The 19,398-nt window shown below is 43.7% G+C and overlaps 2 protein-coding genes across 2 annotated transcripts in view; one reads left to right on the top strand and one right to left on the bottom strand.

The window, feature by feature from the left end:
• Positions 1-5,636, top strand: part of LOC144232473 (adhesion G protein-coupled receptor E2-like) — a 26,524-nt gene extending 20,888 nt beyond the window's left edge. Inside the window, 1 exon segment of the mRNA XM_077765313.1 lies at positions 3,088-5,636. Within this exon segment, the coding sequence (XP_077621439.1) occupies positions 3,088-3,096 (9 nt within the window). The 3' untranslated portion in view covers positions 3,097-5,636.
• A 6,645-nt stretch (positions 5,637-12,281) lies between these two features.
• Positions 12,282-19,398, bottom strand: part of LOC144232856 (adhesion G protein-coupled receptor E2-like) — a 26,827-nt gene continuing 19,710 nt past the window's right edge. The window contains 10 exon segments of the mRNA XM_077765696.1: positions 12,282-12,368; positions 13,094-13,204; positions 13,289-13,457; positions 14,426-14,517; positions 14,917-14,983; positions 15,280-15,515; positions 15,795-15,992; positions 17,237-17,416; positions 17,626-17,846; positions 18,011-18,118. Of these exon segments, the coding sequence (XP_077621822.1) occupies positions 12,318-12,368; positions 13,094-13,204; positions 13,289-13,457; positions 14,426-14,517; positions 14,917-14,983; positions 15,280-15,515; positions 15,795-15,992; positions 17,237-17,416; positions 17,626-17,846; positions 18,011-18,118 (1,433 nt within the window). The 3' untranslated portion in view covers positions 12,282-12,317.

The following is a 19,398-nucleotide window of genomic DNA, read 5'->3' as shown; positions in this document are numbered from 1 at the left end:
TCCTCCGTTAAGTTCTCCTAATCCTCCTATACATGCAAACATATGGTATCTGTCCTTCTCTGCCTGACTTATTTCGCTCAGCATAACACCCTCAAGGTCCATCCACGTTGCTACACATGGCCAGATGTCATTCTTTCTCATTGCCATGTAGTATTCCATCGTGTAGATAAACCACATCTCCTTGATCCATTCATCCGTTGATGGACACTTAGGCTCTTTCCATGTTTTGGCTATTGTTGAGAGTGCTGCTATGAACATTGGGGTTCATCTTTTTTTTAATATAGTTTATTGTCAAGTTGGTTTCTATAGAACACCCAGTGCTCATCCCCACAAGTGCCCTCCTCCATGCCCATTTCTCCCCTTCCCCTCTCCCCCATCCCCATCAACCCTCAATTGGTTCTCAGCATTCAAGAGTCTCTCATGGTTTGCCTCCTTCCCTCTCTGTAACTAGTTGTGTTCACCTTAACTCTTACACGTCAACACTCTTATTAAACATCTGCTGTGCAGCAGGGATGGCTAACTGAGTAAACAAGAATCAGTGATCTGAAGTGGTGATGCATGTCCTGTTCAGAGCCACATTATCCTATCCCTTTCCTCTACACCCGCTGAGCAGCAAACCCCAGAAAGGCAAAAATGGGGAAGTTGATATGCATATTTATGAATTAAACAGAAATAAGTGTTGGCTGGCATCTTGGACTTTCTTACAAGGCCGCCTGACTATTTTCTGCACCCTCTAACTACTGCGGAGCCAGGAAGGAAAAGCAGTAATGGTGTAAGATGATTCATGGTGATGGTTACCAAGAACCAACACTTACTGGCTTAGACTTAACCAAGTTCTTTTTTAAAAATTTTTTTAATTTTTATTTATTTTTGACAGATAGAGAGATAAAACATGAGTGGGGGAGGGGCAGAGAGAGAGGGAGACACAGAGTCTGAAGGAGGCTCCAGGCTCTAAGCTGTCAGCACAGAGCCCGATGAGGGGCTCAAACTCGCAAACTGTAAGATCATGATCTGAGCTGAAGTCAGATGCCCAACCCACTGAGTCACCCATCTGCCCCTTAACCAAGTTCTTTACCAATGTTTTCTCACCTCTTCCACTTTCTGTTAAATCCCTTGACTCTCTCTCTCTCAGAGATAAATAAAACACTTAAAAAATTTAAAAAAGGGGGGTGCCTGGGTGGCTCAGTCAGTTCAGCGTCCAACTTCAACTCAAGTCATGATCTCGCGGTTTGTGGGTTCGAGCCCTGCATTGGGCTCTGTGTTGACAACTCAGAGCCTGGAGCCTGCTTCTGACTCTGTGTCTCCCTCTCTCTCTGACCCTCCTCTACTCACACACACACACACTCTCTCTCTCTGTCTCAGAAATAAATAAAACATTAAAAAATTAAAAAAAAATAAATCCCTTGAGTCTTCCTTCCCATCTAAAGGAGCCCTCTATGCTGCCAGGAAGTCTCTGTGTTTCTCTCTTTACCTTGCTCATCCAATATCCACCAGCACTGGTTCTGCCACCGAATCACCTGTCTCTTGCTCCTTTCCCAGCAAATGTTCTCACCACCTATTTCACAGAGAAAATCAGAGTCATCACGATGACACCTTGTGAACTCCGTGCCAGTGGCTATACCAGCCAAACCTCCGCATGCATCCATTTCACATTCTTGTATCATGCATGCAATTTTTCTCCCTCTCAATGGAGACACTACTTCCACCTGCTCTTTGGATCTCATCATTCATGCCTTATCAGTTATCTTTCAATCATTGTTCGCACATTCTCCCTCTCTCCTTCCCCCTCCCTCTGTTACCATCTCCACAGTATTTCTCCCATCGTCATGGACACATGTTTGGTTCTCTTCTATCTTAAGAACATGTACTACTTGCCTCTCTTTTTGCCCAGTCTTCTAAAACTTGGTGCCTCTGGTGTTAAAAGATATAGGAGTGTCGGGGCGCCTGGGTGGCTTAGTCGGTTAAGCGTCCGACTTTCGCTTAGGTCATGATCTCACGTGGGTTCATGGGTTCGAGCCCCACGTCGGGCTGTGTGCTGACTGCCAGCTCAGAGCCTGGAGGCTGTTTCAGAGTCTGTGACTCCCTCTCTCTCTGACCCTCCCCTGCTCACACTGTCTCTCTCTCTCTCTCCTAGAAATAAATAAAACATTTAAAAAATAATAATAATAAAAAAAATAAAGATATAGGAGTGTCTCATCCTGGCATCTCTTTCGTGGCTCCCTGAAGCCTTGTTCAAGAAAGACAAAATATTTGCTCTTGTGTTCAGTTCTGAATAATTTCATACAGCACAATTTTTATGAACTTATTGTGCAGAGGTAAGCACTGAAGTTGCCCAACTCAAACACCAGAAATTACACTGAGCTTCCTGGAGACCCAGAAAGAAGTAACTTATATTGGGAATGGAAACGCTAAAGGGGAACAAGATGCAATCAGTGGTTTTTACATCTTAGGTGATTGATGACAGATATTTCCAGCCTTGCATTAATTTCTCCCCTACGCTCTTTTGTTTCTCCGTGTGTAAAGCAACATTTTACAGACTCAGAAGCAGAGGGACCAGGACATAAATCTTGAAACAGATCATATTTTTCAATAGCACTTCATTGCTCTTGTCTTCTATAACTTGGGGGTTAGGAAATGCAGGGAGATGGGACTTTTGAGGAAGACCAGAGTCTCTCAAAGTGCAATCGGATATAGCTTTTTTTTTTTAATGTTTTATTTATTTCTAGGAGAGAGAGAGAGACAGCGTGAGCAGGGGAGGGTCAGAGAGAGAGGGAGTCACAGACTGAAACAGGCTCCAGGCTCTGAGCTGGCAGTCAGCACAGAGCCCGACGCGGGGCCCGAACCCACGAACCGCGAGATCATGACCTAAGTGAAAGTCGGACGCTTAACCGACTAAGCCACCCAGGCGCCCCTGATATAGCTTTTTGATGTTCCTCTGACATAACCATCTGTCAGGGAAATTTTGTGATTGAAAATCACAAAAACAAATTGAAGGGTTCTTAAACTTCTTATTTATTTTTTTCAATGGAAACTTAAAACTTATCATCCTGTGGTCTTACATAATTTCTAAAATATTATTTTTTCTAGGTTAATTAAGACAACCTTTTGAATTATATCTTCTGAATCCCACGTGAAATTGGAACTGAGCCCCTACCAGAGGACAAGCAAGACTTTGTTGTGTGTGTGTGTTTCGAGAAATTCATCATGTCAGCAATGTGAAAGAAGTCAGCCATGCTTCACATTCCATTCCTGCAAAATCTGGAATTTTTATGTGCCTTTCAGTGTGCTCAGAAAACTTCCAACATAGAAAGGGCCAGCCATGGCTCAATTTCTTGGTCACCCTGGATTAAGCCCTTCGCTGAAACCTCTCCTTCCTTCAAAGACTTTTCCAGATGCTGACAGTCTATGAGCCAGAAAATCCACCTCAACGGATTTTCCTGCCAACAGCATTCATGAGAATGGAAATGTTCGCGACATAGTCGGGATTTTGTAATTAAGCCTGTGGGTTTAGTTATTCAGTCCTTCGAAGATGCTGATTTCTCACTCTATCTAAGGCAGAGATCAAGAGAGACACAGATTTTACCTTCATGGAGCTGAAAGATTCCTATAAATCAAGTTTCTACAGATGGACAATTGAAGTAGAAATGATTTCACAGACACTGTCTTCTTTGAAAACTCAGATTATGATATATATGTTTTAGGCTTCGTAGGCCAGTATATTAGTCAGGACTCTTCAGAGCAATAAAACCAACAGGAGATACACACACATACACAGATATTTATGAAAAGATTTATAGTGAGGTATTGGCTCACATGATTATGGAGGCTAAGTTCCATCATCTGCCATGTGCAAGTGGGAGACCCAGGAAAGATGGTAGTATAGTTTGAACAACTTCTTCTTCTTCTTCTTCTCCTTCTTCTTTTCTTCTTCTTCTTCTTCTTCTTCTTCTTCTTCTTCTTCTTCTTCTTCTTCTCCTTCTCCTTCTCCTCCTCCTCCTCCTCCTCCTCCTCCATCGTCTTCTTCTTCTTCTTCTTCTTCTTCTTCTTCTTTTACCTCCTCCATGTTGTTCTAAACCCAAAGACCATGACTTGGAGCTGGTCCATGGGGCTCCCACTAATGATAACCGCCACTCAGAACCAACCACTGGGAACGGGAAACCCTTTACGTCAGTGTCCCCAACTTCAGGCACTCCTCTGACACTATCATGATTTGTGCTATACGTAGTGTCTGCTATCACACTTATCTTTATCTTGACCCTCTATTTTTCATCATCCTAGGCAATCCTAAAGTTTTCTCCCATTATGCATGAACATAAGCCAAGTTATAAAAATTGAAAAAACATCCATCAATATATCAATCAATATCTCAAGAATTATATTTTGGAAAGACTTTTTCGGGTGCTCATTTTAATCATAGCGCTTGCCTTAATTTGTACAGAGGTCCATCCATTTGTGCTTTTGCTTCCCCATTGGATAGCCAGTGCTATAAGCACAGAGCATATGGCCAGACACAGAAGAGATAAGTGAGATAAGTAGATTATTTCCTACATCTTTTTTATACTCATTCTAGGGATGAAGAAATGGAGACTTATGGACATGAACTAATTGGTCCACGGTCACACCGTTAGCACGCAGCTGAGCCAGGGCATGCTTTTAAGATAAACTTAAAACCCAGTGCTCATGAATGGGACTATCTTGAGACATTGCCCGAAAGGGGGAGGTAAGAGGTGGATTTGGAAAGTCTCTTTGAAGTGGTATTTAGGAAGGAATCTGCATTTTGGGAGGAGGAGGATGAGAGGAGAAGGAATTATGCCATGTGCCTTATAAAGCAATTGGAAGCTTCCTAAAATTAAAAAAAAAAAAAAAAGGGGGCACCTGGGTGGCTTAGTTGGTTAAGCGTCCGACTTTCGCTTAGGTCATGATCTCGCGGTTCGTGGGTTCGGGCCCCGCGTCAGGCTCTGTGCTGACTGCCAGCTCAGAGCCTGGAGCCTGTTTCAGTCTGTGACTACCTCTCTCTCTGACCTCCCCTGCTCGCGCTGTCTCTCTCTCTCTCTCCTAGAAATAAATAAAAATATTTTAAAAAATTAAAAAAAATAAATACAGCAATTGGAAGCTTCCAGACAAGAAAATGACTTCTCTCCCTTCCAAAAATGCTTATGCTTGTGGAATATTGTTATTTTTGTGAAGAGAGAGTTTTGAGTAAAATAGAGTCTGGAAAATACGAAAATAATTGTCTGTTCCCCAAATCCAGAGATGGGGCCGTCTTGTAGGGGTGAGAATCATAAAAATCGGGTGTGAATGTCATCAGCCTTAGACAGCAGTAATGATCTACTTACATGGGTTTTCATTTTTTCTTTTTTGTAATAAATTAAGATTTTAATGGTTCTATGTTTCATCGCACAAGAAATCTATATTTTTTTCTTGTTGTGATTCCTTCAAATGCTACAGGAAACTGTATGTTGAAAGTTTCCCCTTACATCCCATTTACCTCCTCACACATCACAGATACATGTACACAATCATTCTTTCTATAGGCATCTACTGTTTACAGTTTTGTTAAAAATATTTTTCTTTCCAACTAAAACTTTTATTTACTTTTATTTTTAAAATATAATTTATTGTCAAATTGACTAACATACAGTGTGTAAAGTGTGCTACTTTTTAAAAAACTTTGTTTTTGAGAGAGAGACAGAAAGAGTGAGCAGGGGAGGGGCAGAGAGAGAAGGAGAGAGAGAATGTCAAGCAGGTTCCGTGCTGTCAGTGTGGAGTCTGATGTGAGGCTCGAACTCACAAACCATGAGATCATGATCTGAGCCAACACTAAGCATCGGAGGCTTAACTGACTGAGATGCCCAGGCACCCCTACTGTTTATAGTTTTGTATTGATCCTTCTTATCATTATTTCTATGCATGTACCTATGTATTTATCTATCTCCGTGCATGTGATAGAAATGGGCTCATACTATGTATAATGATTGCAGAATTTGTTTTCCATCTGTAACTTTTACACAGTTGTAGAGTATTCCCTAGTATGGCTCTATCATGTTTAGCTACTTCTTATTAATGAACATTTGGGTTACCTCCTAGCAGTGACAATTCTGAATATAGAAGTTGCATATTTGACATTTTGATGGATGTTTGGGTCAGGGACTAATGTTCTGGCTGTGGCACTTGTAATGCAAGGGGATGAGGTCCATCTTTGAGATCTTCCACCTACCACACTAGAGGTCAGTAAAGCTCTTTAAAGGCCCAGACAAGAAATACTTTCTGCTTTGTCAGCTATGTGGTCTCTGTCGCAATGACTCAAGCCTTCTGTAAAGGCTCAGACAGGAAGCATTTCAGCTTTGTGAGCCATACGGTCTCTGTTACAATGACTCAGCCCTGCGGTTATCCCCACAAAACTCAGGCATAGACAATACGCCAACGAACGGGCCCGACCGTGCCAATAAAACTTCATTTACAAACACCAGCAGCCAGCCCTTGAGCTGTAGTTTGCCGAGCCCTATAATGAGCAAAAGTTAAGTCTCGGGTTCAGAGTCGGCATTCAGGGACCTGCATGTCTGAGAGAGGACAGGGGAGAAACTGAGTGGGTAAAGACAGAATGCTCATATGTAGGTGGCCCTCTTTGCAGCCCTGGCTACATCAGCGCAACCCTATCCTGAAGCAGGACCTGCTGGGGGTGATGGCGCACCTGATCCGGTGCGTCTCTGTGTTCCAAATGCTACTGCCACCTGTGTATTATGTATGTATGTGTGTACGTATGTATGTATGTATGTATTCATTCATTTATTCATTCCTTTAATTTTTAAGTAGGCTTCATGCCCAGTGTGGAGCCCAACATAGGGCTTGAACTCACGACCCTGAGATCAAGACCTGAGCTGAGATCCAAGAGTCAGATGCTTAGCCGACTGAGCCACCCAGGCATCCCTGCTACTGGCCTCTAACATTACACTCTCCCCAACCTGCAGTTGTTTCTTTTTTTCTTCTAAAAAATTTTTAATGCTTATTTCTTTTTGAGAGAGAGAGAGTGTGTGAGTGGGGGAGGGACAGAGAGAGAAGGAGACATAGAATCTGAAGCAGGCTCTAGGCTCTGAGCTGTCAGCACAGAGCCCGATGTAGGGCTCAAACTCATGAATTGCAAGATCATGACCTGAGCCAAAGTCAGTGCTCAACTGACTGAACGCCCCCAGGCGCCCCTGCCTGCAGTTGTTTCTGATAAGAAATCAATGGAAACTTACATTGCTGTTTCCCTTTTATGTAAGGTATCCTTTTTTTTTTTTTTTTTTGGTTGCTTTTAGGATTGTCTTTTTATCCTTGGCTTTTAGCAGTTTGATTATGAAGTGCTTAGGCTTTTCTTTGTATTTGTTCTGCTTAGGGTTTGCAAAACTCATTGAATTGATAAATTATGTCTTTCAACAAATTTAGGGCATTTTTAGGCATTATTTAAATATTTCCCAGCTCCAGGGGCGCCTGGGTGGCTCAGTCAGTTAAGCATCTGACTTTTGATTTTGGCTCAGGTTGTGATCTCAGTTCATGAGATTGAGCCCTGTATTGGGCTCTGCACTGACAGCATGGAGCCTGCTTGGAATTCTCTTTCCTTCTCTCTCTGCCCCTCCCGTGCTTGCATTCTCTCCTCTCTCAAAATGAATAAATAAACATAAAAAATATTTTCCTGCTCCATGTCTCTCCTCTCTTTCTTGAATTCCAGATACTGAGGGTCCTTAGAAAACTCTAAAAAACATTACCTTAAATTTGGAATATATATTTTTACTCATGAAATAGATTATTTGTAATTTACTATTCGTAACTAAAATGAATGGCTATCAGTGTAACTCTTAAATACCCATAAAAGGGCTTATGTTTTCGTGCTGGATTACAGCCCTTTGGGTGGATTCTCCCAATCCAGGGGTGGTCTTGGCAGCAATATAAGGATGATCATGTTAGAGTCGTACTTTCAGGGATGACTTAGGGAAAGGGAAGCAAGTGGGAAACACAAGAGATTTGGGCCTCAGTGAAACTGCTCGGTTTTTAAATTTATTTTATTATTTTAATTATTATATACATATTATTTTTTTGAGAGAGAAAGAGAGAACGTGAGCAAGGGAGTGGCAGAGAAAGGGAAACTCATGCCCAGTGCAGAGTCCAATTTGGGGCTTGATCTCTAGGTGCCCTGAAATTGCTCTACTTACTTTCTCAAAAATTTTTTTCTGAAGTTTATTTATTTTGAGATAGAGCTTGTGTGCACATGTGGATGCGTGAGTCGGGGAGGAGCAGAGAGAGGGAGGGAGAATCCCAAGCAGACTCCGCACTGTCACTGCAGAGCTCAATGAGGGGCTCCAACTAACCGATGTGAGATCACGACCTGAGATGAAATCAAGAGTCTGACGCTTAACTGACTGAGCCACCTAGGTGCTCCTATTTAAAAAACATTTTTTCAGGGGCGCCTGGGTGATTCAGTTGGTTAAGTGTCCGACTTCGGCTCAGGTCATGATCTCACAGTTTGTGGGTTCCAGCCCTGCATCAGGCTCCGTGCTGAGTTAGCTCAGAGCCTGGAGCCTGATTCGGATTCTATGTCTCCCTCTCCTGCTTGTGCTCTCTCTCTCAAAAATAAATAAAGACTAAAAAAAGTTTGTTTTTAGGTTTGTTTATTTATTTATTTTGAGAGAGAGTGGGGATGGGGCAGAGAGAGGGGGAGAGGGAGAATCCCAGGCAGTCTCTGTACTGTCAGCATGGAGCCCAATGCGGGGCTTGAGACCACGAACCGTGAGATCATGACCTGAGCAAAAACCAAGAGTCAGACTCTTAACCGACTGAACCACCCCAGTGCCCTTGCTCTATTTTTTTAGAGACTGATTTTTTAAAGAGCAATGACAGGTACATAGCAACATTAACAGGAAGGAGCAGTGATTTTCCCATATAGCCCTGGTCCACACACGTGTACCCACCTGCCCCACCTGGACATCAGCATCACTCACCAGAGGGCATGTTTGTTATAACTTGTGTGTCTACACTGACACATCATAATCACCCAAAGTCCATAGTTCAAGTTAGGGTTCACTCTTGGTCTTGTGCATTCTGCTAGAATATTTTTCAATTATTTCCCTCTTGCAAATGTAATTCCCAAAACCTGCTTGTAAATATCTTCCTATGAATATAGTAGTGTTTCTCTGAGGTAGATCGAAAGATCTGGGATTGCTGGGCTTTAGGGGTATGTTAAATTTTCATAGTTAGTAACAAATTGCGGAATGAAGTGTTTATATCAATTTAACTGTATGGGAATATCCCTTTTGCCCTGCTCTAACCAATTTTGAATGCTGTCCAACTTGGAGGATTTTTTGCAATCTAATGCTTGACAGTATTAGCTCCTTGTTGTGTTAATTTCAATATCTTTGATTACTACGTGTTTATTAGCAATTTGCTTTACTTTTTCTGTTAGTTACCTACAAATTTCTTTTTCTAAAATTTTGTTAACCTTTTTATTATTGAATTTTAGAAGTTCTTTGTACATATTTTTTGCCATTCCCTCGAAGTTTCTACACTCTCATGACTGTCCATACTTGGCCCTGAGCAATTCATTCAGAAATTCTCTTTTAAGCATTCCTATGGCACTGAGGTCTCCTTTTATTTTCTTTCTTTCTTTCTTTTTTTTTTTTTTTTGTCCTTTCCAGCCTATGTGTGGATGATCCTGTCTTTCCTTAGACTTTAGGCTACTTTGTTATCCTTACCTTCCCTCTGTTATAGGTAAGGTAGTTCAAGAAAATGATTTTGTAGTTTATGTGGATTTTTCTTATTGTTATGTTGAAAACAATACGTGTTTTCATTTTTTATTTTCTAGACTGAAGTGATCAAGATTCCCTCCTATTTTCTCATTTTTTTTATTTAAAAAATTTTTTTAATGTTTATTTATTTATTTTGTGAGAGAGAGTGTGAGAGGGGAGGGGTAGAGAGACAGGGTGACACAGAATCCTAAGCAGGCTCCAGGCTCTGGGCTGTTAGCACAGGGTCTGACATGGGGCTCAAACCCATGAACCAAGAGATCATGACCTGAGCTGAAGTTGGACACTTAACCAACTGAGCCACCCAGGTGCCCTTATTTTTAAATTTTTCAATGTTTATTTATTTTTGATAGAACACAAGAGGGTGAGGAGAAGAGAGAGAGGGAGGCAAAGAATCTGAAGCAGATTCCAGGCTCTGAGCTGTCAGCACAGAGTCTGACATGGGGCTTGAACCCATAGACCATGAGATCATGACCTGAGCTGAAGTTGATCGCCCAACCAACTGAGCCACTCAGGCGCCCCTCATAATATTTTAATTATTTAATTTTATTTAAAATTTTTTATTTCAAAGCCATCACCATTAGCTGTGCAAATTCATAATTTTAGAAAAGTTCCATTCACAAAATTAGTTTTGTGTGGAAGAAAAGACATTTTATTTGCACATTAATAACTAATTAGTATATTTATTTACTTTTCTGACACCTTTTATTTACCACTTTTAAACATAGAATTTGGAAGAATGATACAATGAATGAATCCTTATGTACTCTCTATTTAGAGTCAACAATGGTTAACATAGTGCCACATTGAAAGATCTTTCTCAATTTATTTCCACACATGGATACATTTTCTTGCTAAAACATCTGATGGTCAGTGGCAGACATCATGACACTTCATTCTTCAATATTTTTTATTTTTTAAATAGTTTATTGTCAAATTGGTTTCCATATAACACCCAGTGCTCATCCCCACAAGTGCCCTCCTCCGTGCCCATCACCCCCTCCCCCTCCCCCCACCCCCATCAGGCCTCAGTTTGTTCTTGGCATTCAAGAGTCTCTCAAGGTTTGCCTCCCTCCCTCTCCCCCACTATTTCTCTCCCTTTCTTCTCCCCCACGGTCCTCCGTTAAGTTCCTCCTAATCCTCCTATACGTGCAAACATATGGTAACTGTCTTTCTCTGCCTGGCCACTTTTAAAAATGATATTGATTTCTCAGCTCTGACGTTGTAGCATGAAAGCAGCCATAGACAATACATCAATGTGCCAATAAAACTTTATTAACAAAAACAGGCAGTTCCCTGGATTTGGCCTGCAGGCTATAGTTTGGTTACCCTCTCTCTAAAGGCTGGGTTAGATTTCAATTTTTTGTGTACTAAAAATGGGATATTGTAACTTCAACAATGGATATGTATCTCCTGATATGCCTAATGTCAGTTTGCTCACCACTGATGATGTTAAGCATGAGCATTAATTCATATGGTGGCTGTCAGATCTCCACATTGAAAATGGGCACTTGGCCCTCGTAATTAATCGGTAACCTGAGAGGTGACTCTTTGGTGCTGTGGTACCCAGCCTGCTCTCAATACCCTTTCACTCAATGTTTTTAGTGGCTATTTATGGGATATTGAAAGAATTATGCTCTTCTAATTCTATCATATTTTCTACATCCATTAACTGATCTTCTAAGTCTCACTATGGACTCATAAATATGTTTATCTAAAATATTATAATCATTTACAGTCATTTGATGTTCAAATTGTTACAGAATTGGTCAGTGGGAGCCTACAGGGAATACCTTATAGGGGGAACTACTCTAGATTTAGATCCTGCCTAGACTGCATGGTAAGGATGAAATATTATGCTACATATAAATGTACTGTATCAATCTACCCCTTTTCCCACAGCTCAACTTACAAAATGTAAAGATGCAGAGACTTGAGTCTCATAGTTCTGATTTTACTCCATCTAATCAAACTTCCTCCCCACATTTAAAATCTGTGGAATCGGGAATTGGGTCTTCTTGATCCAGCACATATTTTTGGAATGAATAAATCAGTAGGGCTTCAGAAGTGGAGACAGAAGTTGAGGCATGTATGTCTGTATGGATGGAGACCAACTGGTCTACTTTGCCTGTAACCAAAGTGTTTCCTGGGAAGTGATACTGTTAGCACTAAAATCAGGAAAGTCTTGGGCAACTGGATTTACTTGTTGACGTGCATGTACTTGAACATTACTTTCCTCTCCTACGTTATTTTAGGGAAGTCCCTTGATGCTGGTTTTCCTTGTTATGTATCATCAGCCTGAGGAAGAATCTTTTTAGAAAAAGAAGTTTCTACTGGGGTATTGGGTTAGAGCTCCTGATTATACTGGGAAGGAGATGAGCATGTTGTATGTACCAGAAAACCCAAATTCTCTGGCAGCTGAATGACAAACGTTTCGCACATACTTTCTGCCACAGACGTGCCAAGAAGAGCTATTTGTAACAAACATGAGAACGTGTTTTTAATACTCTTTGCCCAAAAGATGACGGTTCCGTGTTTCCTTCATTTTCTATGAGACAAGGTCTCCAGGGTTAGCTGTTCATTACAATGCTCCTAAGAAGGAAGGTGTAAAAATGATTCTGTGTTAGAAAGTGCAAGGTTTGTACACAGAAAACTATAAAATACTGTCAAAAGAGGTCTAAGAAGAGAAAAAGTCTTGTGGACCTAAACATACAAATGCCTGGCACAATTCTCATTGCCAGCATCTGTCCTCTGCCCTCTGTGATTCTCTAATGAGGTTTTACAGGGTCTGTATATTTGGAAATACTGGGAATGACTGCAGACTTTTAAGGGAAGTCTCAAAAGCAACTTCATACTTCTTTCACTTTTATGACTATGTATACACCAGGTGTTTATTGTTCATCATATATAGGGATGGCAGGAAATGATTTGGGATGCAGCGACTCTGCATCTCTGTTCCAGGTTATTACTTCCCAATTACTTAGCTGAGCAAATCATCTTTCTCTGCTTATGAGTATTTTGTATCTTGTCAGTTTTGAGTACAATTAAATAGTGGTTGCACCATGTCAGGCAATGTAAGTGCTCCACAAATGTGGGGAAAGAGGAGAGTCATGTGCAAGGTCAATGTGAGCATAGAAGCTCAGTGAGTGAAAGTATAGGAAGACCTCCATTCAAGACAGGAAGTGCCTTCAAGGGAGTCCAGGCCTGAGCCATCTTAGGGCATCGCCTGCTGTACGCCCAGCTTGTCCAGTGAGGTAGGCATGAGATGCTCAAGTGGACGGCTTGGGAAGTGCTCTGGCAACACTGCAAAGTCTTACCACACTGTGCTTGGAGGCGTCCGACACGACCCTGCTGGACAGTGTGTACTTCTCAAACTCGGCTTTGGTTTTCCTGAGTCCTCTGAACCATTTCCTGTACTGCTCCAGGACCTGCAGAGGCAGAGGGCGCTTGGGTCAGCTCACGGAGAGGGGCGAGGACAGGAAGGGTCTTGGATGGGGGCGCGACAGTGGTACCTGCTGGCTGAGGAGGCAGTAGACGAGGAAGATGAAGACGCCCTGTAGGCTGTTGATGATGGTGAAGAGGTACGCCATGACGTGGGCGGCTGGCCCCACCTGCAGGAGGCCCAGACACCACGTGCAGCCCAGGATGAGGAGCTGAGCCGTCGCCTTGAATGTCAGCATCCTGGGGAGGAGGAAGGGGGCTCGTGATGCACAACACAACCAGGGCTGTTTTCCTGTCCACTCCACGGATGCTTCCTACTGAGTCACAATCAACTTTGAACTCTACTGTCAATGACTCTCTGAATACAAATGCTATTTGGGTCTGGGATGGCATTTTGAGTAGGACTGGGGATGGTAGTGACACTCCAGAACGTGAGTGTCAAAAAGATCATGGTGTTTCAGGAAGATCCCTAATTTCATTCAGCTGACGGTATCGAGAACATTCTGTGCACCTGGCCCTGGGCTGGTGCCTGGGCATTCAAAGCAACCAAGACAAGACTTCTGTTTTCACAGACCTTAGAGTCTGGTGGAAAGACAAAGACGATCACGTATAACATTTGAAAAGTGAGGTACTTCTGCCCAGGTCCCTTCCAGGGCTGTTCTGTCCTCACTCTCTCCATGACCTGACCCAACACATGCTTTGCCCAGAATAGAGACCACTGATTCTGTGCAGAGTTGAGGGAAGGGAAGGACATCCCCAAACTCTTAGATGATGTGTCATGTGGTAATGAACCAGAGTTCACCTGGTGCAAGAGAAGGGGAAGGCAGGGGGCAGAGCACACATGAGGTATGGCCGTGAAAGGGGACACTGGATTCTGGGAACAGTTATGTGATTATTTGAGTGTGTTATAAGGACATGATGTTCTCAGGACCTACTATGTAAGGCATGGAAACAATCCCTGTTTCTCAGAGCAAAGTCTGTCCTTTGTGCAGCTGAGGTAGTTTGATGCTGGGGTTGTGCATGGATAGGATGTTTTTGGCGTGGGCGTCATCATCAAACCACAGCATCTGAGCTGGCTGCCAAGGGGGTGTCTATACGCCTCTCCTCCAGCCCCCTCTGGATCCTGTGAAAGGACATCAGATCTTGGAGCCGTGGGGTTAATGCTCTGTATGGGGAGTAGGGGCTGTGCCCCTCTGACCCATCCTCACCTGGTGTTCTTGAGGGTGGACACATCTCTATTGAGTGAAGAGAGCTTGCTTTTCACAATCCAGAAGGTCATCAGAAAGAAAACCAAATTAATCTGCAGAAAGCCCACATGCATATTAAATTCACTCCACGTCTGGTAAGCAGCCTCCTAGCTCATCCAACGCCTAACCCAGCAGGTAAGAAGCTTTTGTATTTTGTAGCAGTGCTGGAAGGCTAGACCAACCACCTTGTAACTCAGGCATGTGTTTGTCCTGTAACTTCGGTGGTCAGATTGATGCAGTTTGCATTAAATTCCAAATTTTAATACTGAAAGTCCCAGGTCTCAGGAAACATGTTAGTCCCGGCTTTACAATGGAAATTCCTGCATCCTTGGGTCTCCCACCAGTCCTGGGTCAACTGGAATGATTGCTCAGCCTCCCTGTAACCCTCTTGATACACCTGCTCTTTGAATGAGTTTGGCAGTCAGGATGTTCTGACGTCATGCATTACTCACAGAGAAGATGATGCAGACGGGGCCAAGGAAGGTCCATATAAATCCTTTGTCTGTGTGGAGCCAGCATCTAAGAGAGAGATGAGAAGTGATTCAAGAAAATATTGGCCTTTGGGGATAAAGAATCGCTAAAATGTGTAGTATATAATTATTAAATACCTCATCATGAGCATTTAAAATAATGAAATCTTAAGGACTTAAAAACAGTCAATTCAATGAACACCATCTTCCACCAGATAGATGTCATTGGAGTGGTCACTGACCTTTCCTCTGCCTCTTATGTTCTGGTGAAATTAAATTGCTATTGATTCTACGATGACTATGGTTGTGCTGAAGAAGATAAGGACGGTGGGAATTTGCATTTACCGGGTGGGTGTTCCATAAAGGTGAGGTCTGGATGCAGCAGAAATGGCCACAATTAGAACCGGGACTCCATAGCCCACAGGGAACATGAGCTTCTTCATGAACCTGTTCATACCGGAGTAGTTGGCCACTGTCAGGTTGCGTGCAGTGAGGAAGAGGTGTAGACCCTCCAACAGCATCCAGGTGAAGGAGGCCAGGTAGAGATAGTGTAAGACACTCGCAATGATGGCGCACAGCACCTGGGGGAGGAGTAAGTAGTCATCAGGAGGGACTGTCAGGGAGGAGGGTGGCCCCCGCACCTCTCCCATACCTTGCCGGAGGGGAGACCTATTATATATATGGTTGAGCTGTTGAGAGAAGATTGTCTTCTACTTCATTAGTCAATGTGAAATAGGCTCTTTACCCTCCAAACCCCTGGGGCCCAAGGATATTGTATTAAGGTATCAGTGCAATAATGGCTCCATGAACTGAGCATCTCCTGGCTCAGGGTGGGGGGTCCTCTGTGACAGTGTCAGTACCTTGATCTTGGTCTGGTTGATGGCCGTGAGGAAGAGCAGGTGGGCCAGGAAGAGGCAGACTGAGAGCTGTAGGTGCAATGAGGTGCTGATATTCTGGATGGATTTGCACAGCAGGAAGGTGAGGGCTGCCAGGAGGAGACACAGCAGAGACAGGACCAGCCCCAGGTAGGTGATCACGACCAGCATGGGATCCTCCTCCTGGGACTGAGCAAAAAGAGGCCACGAGGATATCATAGTCACATTTTCCTGCTCTGGCATAATAGCCCTTCCACTATTTTTTATTTTGTTTTTATTTTTTGGGTTGCCAAATCAGGAAAGAAGAAGGTAGGTAAATTTTTTGTTATTGGATAAGTTCCTCCAGGTTCAGAATACTAGAATTTTCTTTTTGTTCTCTATATAATTTTATTTATTTATTTATTTNGCCTGTTTGTCCACATCCTCGTCAGCATCTAGAATTCTCTGATTTGCTCATTTTAGCCACTCTGACTGGCGTGAGGTGCAGAATACCAGAATTTTATGGAAATCTGAGCTGATGAACTCAGACCTTGGAAGAATTGAGAGATAAGAGAGTCCTTATTCAAGACAGAACCCCAGAACTCACAAGGGTTTATTTTACTTCTAGGTCACCTGAGTGAGACTTTGGCTTTGGTGATCCAGAGAAGTAACCAGCTCTGCTGGCCAGGGGCGAAGGCAAACACAGTTCTTAACCTGCCTGTACTCACTGGCTTTCCTGGCCCTCCCTGACCTTGGCCACCACCAAATCTTCCTTTCTATAGCCCCAAAACACTCCTGTCCTGAAGAGCTCTGTGATAAGCAAAACTTTAATTTGGCAATGATAGAAGGTGTACACACATCTTCTTCTGGGTGTTCAGCTAAATGCTAATTTGTGCCACCGTGAAGGGATTTTGTGGATGGAAGTCAAGTGCTATATCAGTTGAGTTTAAGAGAGGGATTTTATCCTGGGTGGATCTGGCCTAACCAATGAGACCTCAAAAGCTCTGGTCTCTTCCTGGAGGAGAAGATTCAAAGTTTGAGAGCTTTGAGGTGAGGGAGCTTCTCCTGCTGGCCTGTGGACAGAAATGCTGATACACTGTGTGAGGGCCTGGGGAGAAGGGATGCAGGGAGCCCCTAGGAGCTCAGCAGGGTCCCCTGTTCATCGCTGGAAAGAACGTGGAACCCCAGGCCTACAACTGCAAGGGACTGAGTTCTTCCAGCCACCAGGGAGCTCACGGGACAACCCTAAGCCTCAGACAAGAATGCAGCTTTGGCTGACTCCATGGAGTCAGCCTTGTGAGACCCTGAGCAGCAACTCAGCTACACCACACCCGATTCTTGTCCCACAGAAACCGCGAGATACACATTTGTTTCTTTAAAGCTCCTATGTGTGGGGAAACATGTTAGAGAGCGATCGACGTGGACTGCGGCCTCCCCAGGGAGCTCACCTGCACGCCGTAGGGGGCCATGAGGACGGCAAAGCTGCTGAGGTGGGTGCATTGGCAGGTGGTGCTGGAGTCCCCAGTGGCCACCAGCCTGCAGCCTGTGGTGGACCAGTGACCGCATCCATCCTGACCACGTTCCCAGAAGGCACAGAGCACCTTGTGCATTGGCCCGGGGGTCACTGGCTGTATAGGAACAGAGTGTAGGTGGGAGCTGGTGGTCCTGGTGTTCAGAAATGCTCATCCCAAGCTGGTCTGCAAAGGGCCCTCCTGGGGGAATGACTCACCCATGGAGGAGCCCCCCACCCCCAGGACACAAAGGGTGATGTGGACAGCGAGGCTGAGCCCCAGACCAGTCCCTTGCACACCCACAGCCCCGTTCCACCAGCACTCACATGGTGGGAGAGGATGAAGGTGACGGGGGAGCTGAGGTTCTGGGTGTCCTTGTTGCTTATAAAGGCAGAGATGACATCTGAGAGCAGGACAGGGGAGGCCTCTCCCAGCAAGCTCTTGGGCTCATGCAGGGCTTCCTGCTGCTTGGGCTCCAGGACCAGGGGCGCCTCAGCCAGAAACTTGCCCATCCCTGGAGTGGAGATGAGGCCCACCACAGAAGCACCTGCAGGACAAGCCAGTGTCGATACCTGGGGTGCCCAAGGGGCCCCTTCTTCCTCAGATGGACCCTTTTGGTGCCACTATGTCCCCTACTTCCCCTTAAGCTTCAGGTCCCCGTTTGTCACATCCTTGGGTATCTTGTGACCTTCCTCCCATCTCAGCCGTTACCTGAGTCATTAGATTCGTGCCCCTCATCCAAGTTTAGCAGCATCTTTGCCTGGTTCTGACTCAAGATGACATTTGTGTCTCCTTGTTCTTGCACCTTCAGGGACAGGTCTGTGAGATGTCAGAGTTAGGTAAGGGAGTTAGCATAGTATTTGTGGCTGTAGTGGTTGGAATGATACCATTATTGATATGTGTGTTTACATCCATCTGGCCATCCACACACAGAAGAAGAACTGGAACTCTACCTCATACAACAAACATAAAATTAATGCAGAGGGGCATGCCAGGTTTAAGGCATGTCTCCATGGCTCAGTTGGTTGAGCATCAGACTTGATTTCAGCTCAGGTAAAATCCCAAGGTTGTGAGATCGAGCCCCGTGTTGGCCTCTGCACTGAGCTTGAAGCTTGTTTGGATTCTGTCTCTCTCTCTCTGCCCCTCCCCATCTCTTTCTTTCTCGTTTTCTCTCTAAAACAAAGAAACAAATACACCTGAATTTAAGGGCTAAAAGTACAACAGTTAGAAGAAAACACAGATGTAAATCTTCACAGCCTTGGATTTGGCAATGGATTCTTAGAAACAGCATCAAATGCACATGCAACTAAGGAAAAAAGAGAAAATGAATTTCAAAACAGAAGCACCTGTTTATTAAAGTAAAAAGACTGGGGCGTCTGGGTGGCTCAGTCAGTTAAGCATCCGACTTCGGCTCAGGTCATGATCTCACAGTTCGTGGGTTCGAGCCCTGTGTCAGGCTCTTTGCTGACAGCTCAGAGCCTGGAGCCTGCTTTGGATTCTGTGTTTCCCTCTCTCTCTGACCTTCGCCTGCTCACTCTGTCTCTCTCTCTCTCTTTCTCTCTCTCAGAAATAAATAAAACATTAAAAACATAAAGTAAAAAGACAATCTATGGAATGGGAGAAAATATTAGCAAATCACATGTCTCATAGAATCTACTATTAGAACATATAAAGAACTTTTCCAGCTCAGCAACTAAAAGCCAAACAATGGGTCAAAAAATAGGCAAAGGACTTGCATAGACATTTCTCCAAAGAAGATACACACATGTTCAGCAATTACACAAAAATTGTGAAAAATTAGTCATCGGGGAAATGTAAATCAAAACCACAATGAGATCAGCAGACACAAACTGAAAAGACTATAATAAAAATAAAACAGGGGCGCCTGGGTGGCATGGTTGCTTGAGGGTCCAACTTTGGCTCAGGTCATTATCTCATGGTTTGTGGATTCGAGCCCCACATCAGGTTCTGTGTTGACAGCTCAGAGCCTGTTTGGGATTCTCTCTCTCTGCCTCCTCCCCCTGACCCCAAGCTTGTGCTCCCTCTCTTTCAAAATGAACAAATAAGCTTAAAAAAAAAAATGAAAGTACCAAGTGTTG

This window comes from Crocuta crocuta, unplaced genomic scaffold, assembly GCF_008692635.1.
Source record: "Crocuta crocuta isolate KB4526 unplaced genomic scaffold, BGI_CrCroc_1.0 scaffold693, whole genome shotgun sequence".
Taxonomy (NCBI): Eukaryota; Metazoa; Chordata; class Mammalia; order Carnivora; family Hyaenidae; genus Crocuta; species Crocuta crocuta.
The sequence above is the reverse complement of the archived record's forward strand: the minus strand, read 5'-3'. Positions and strand labels throughout refer to the sequence as shown.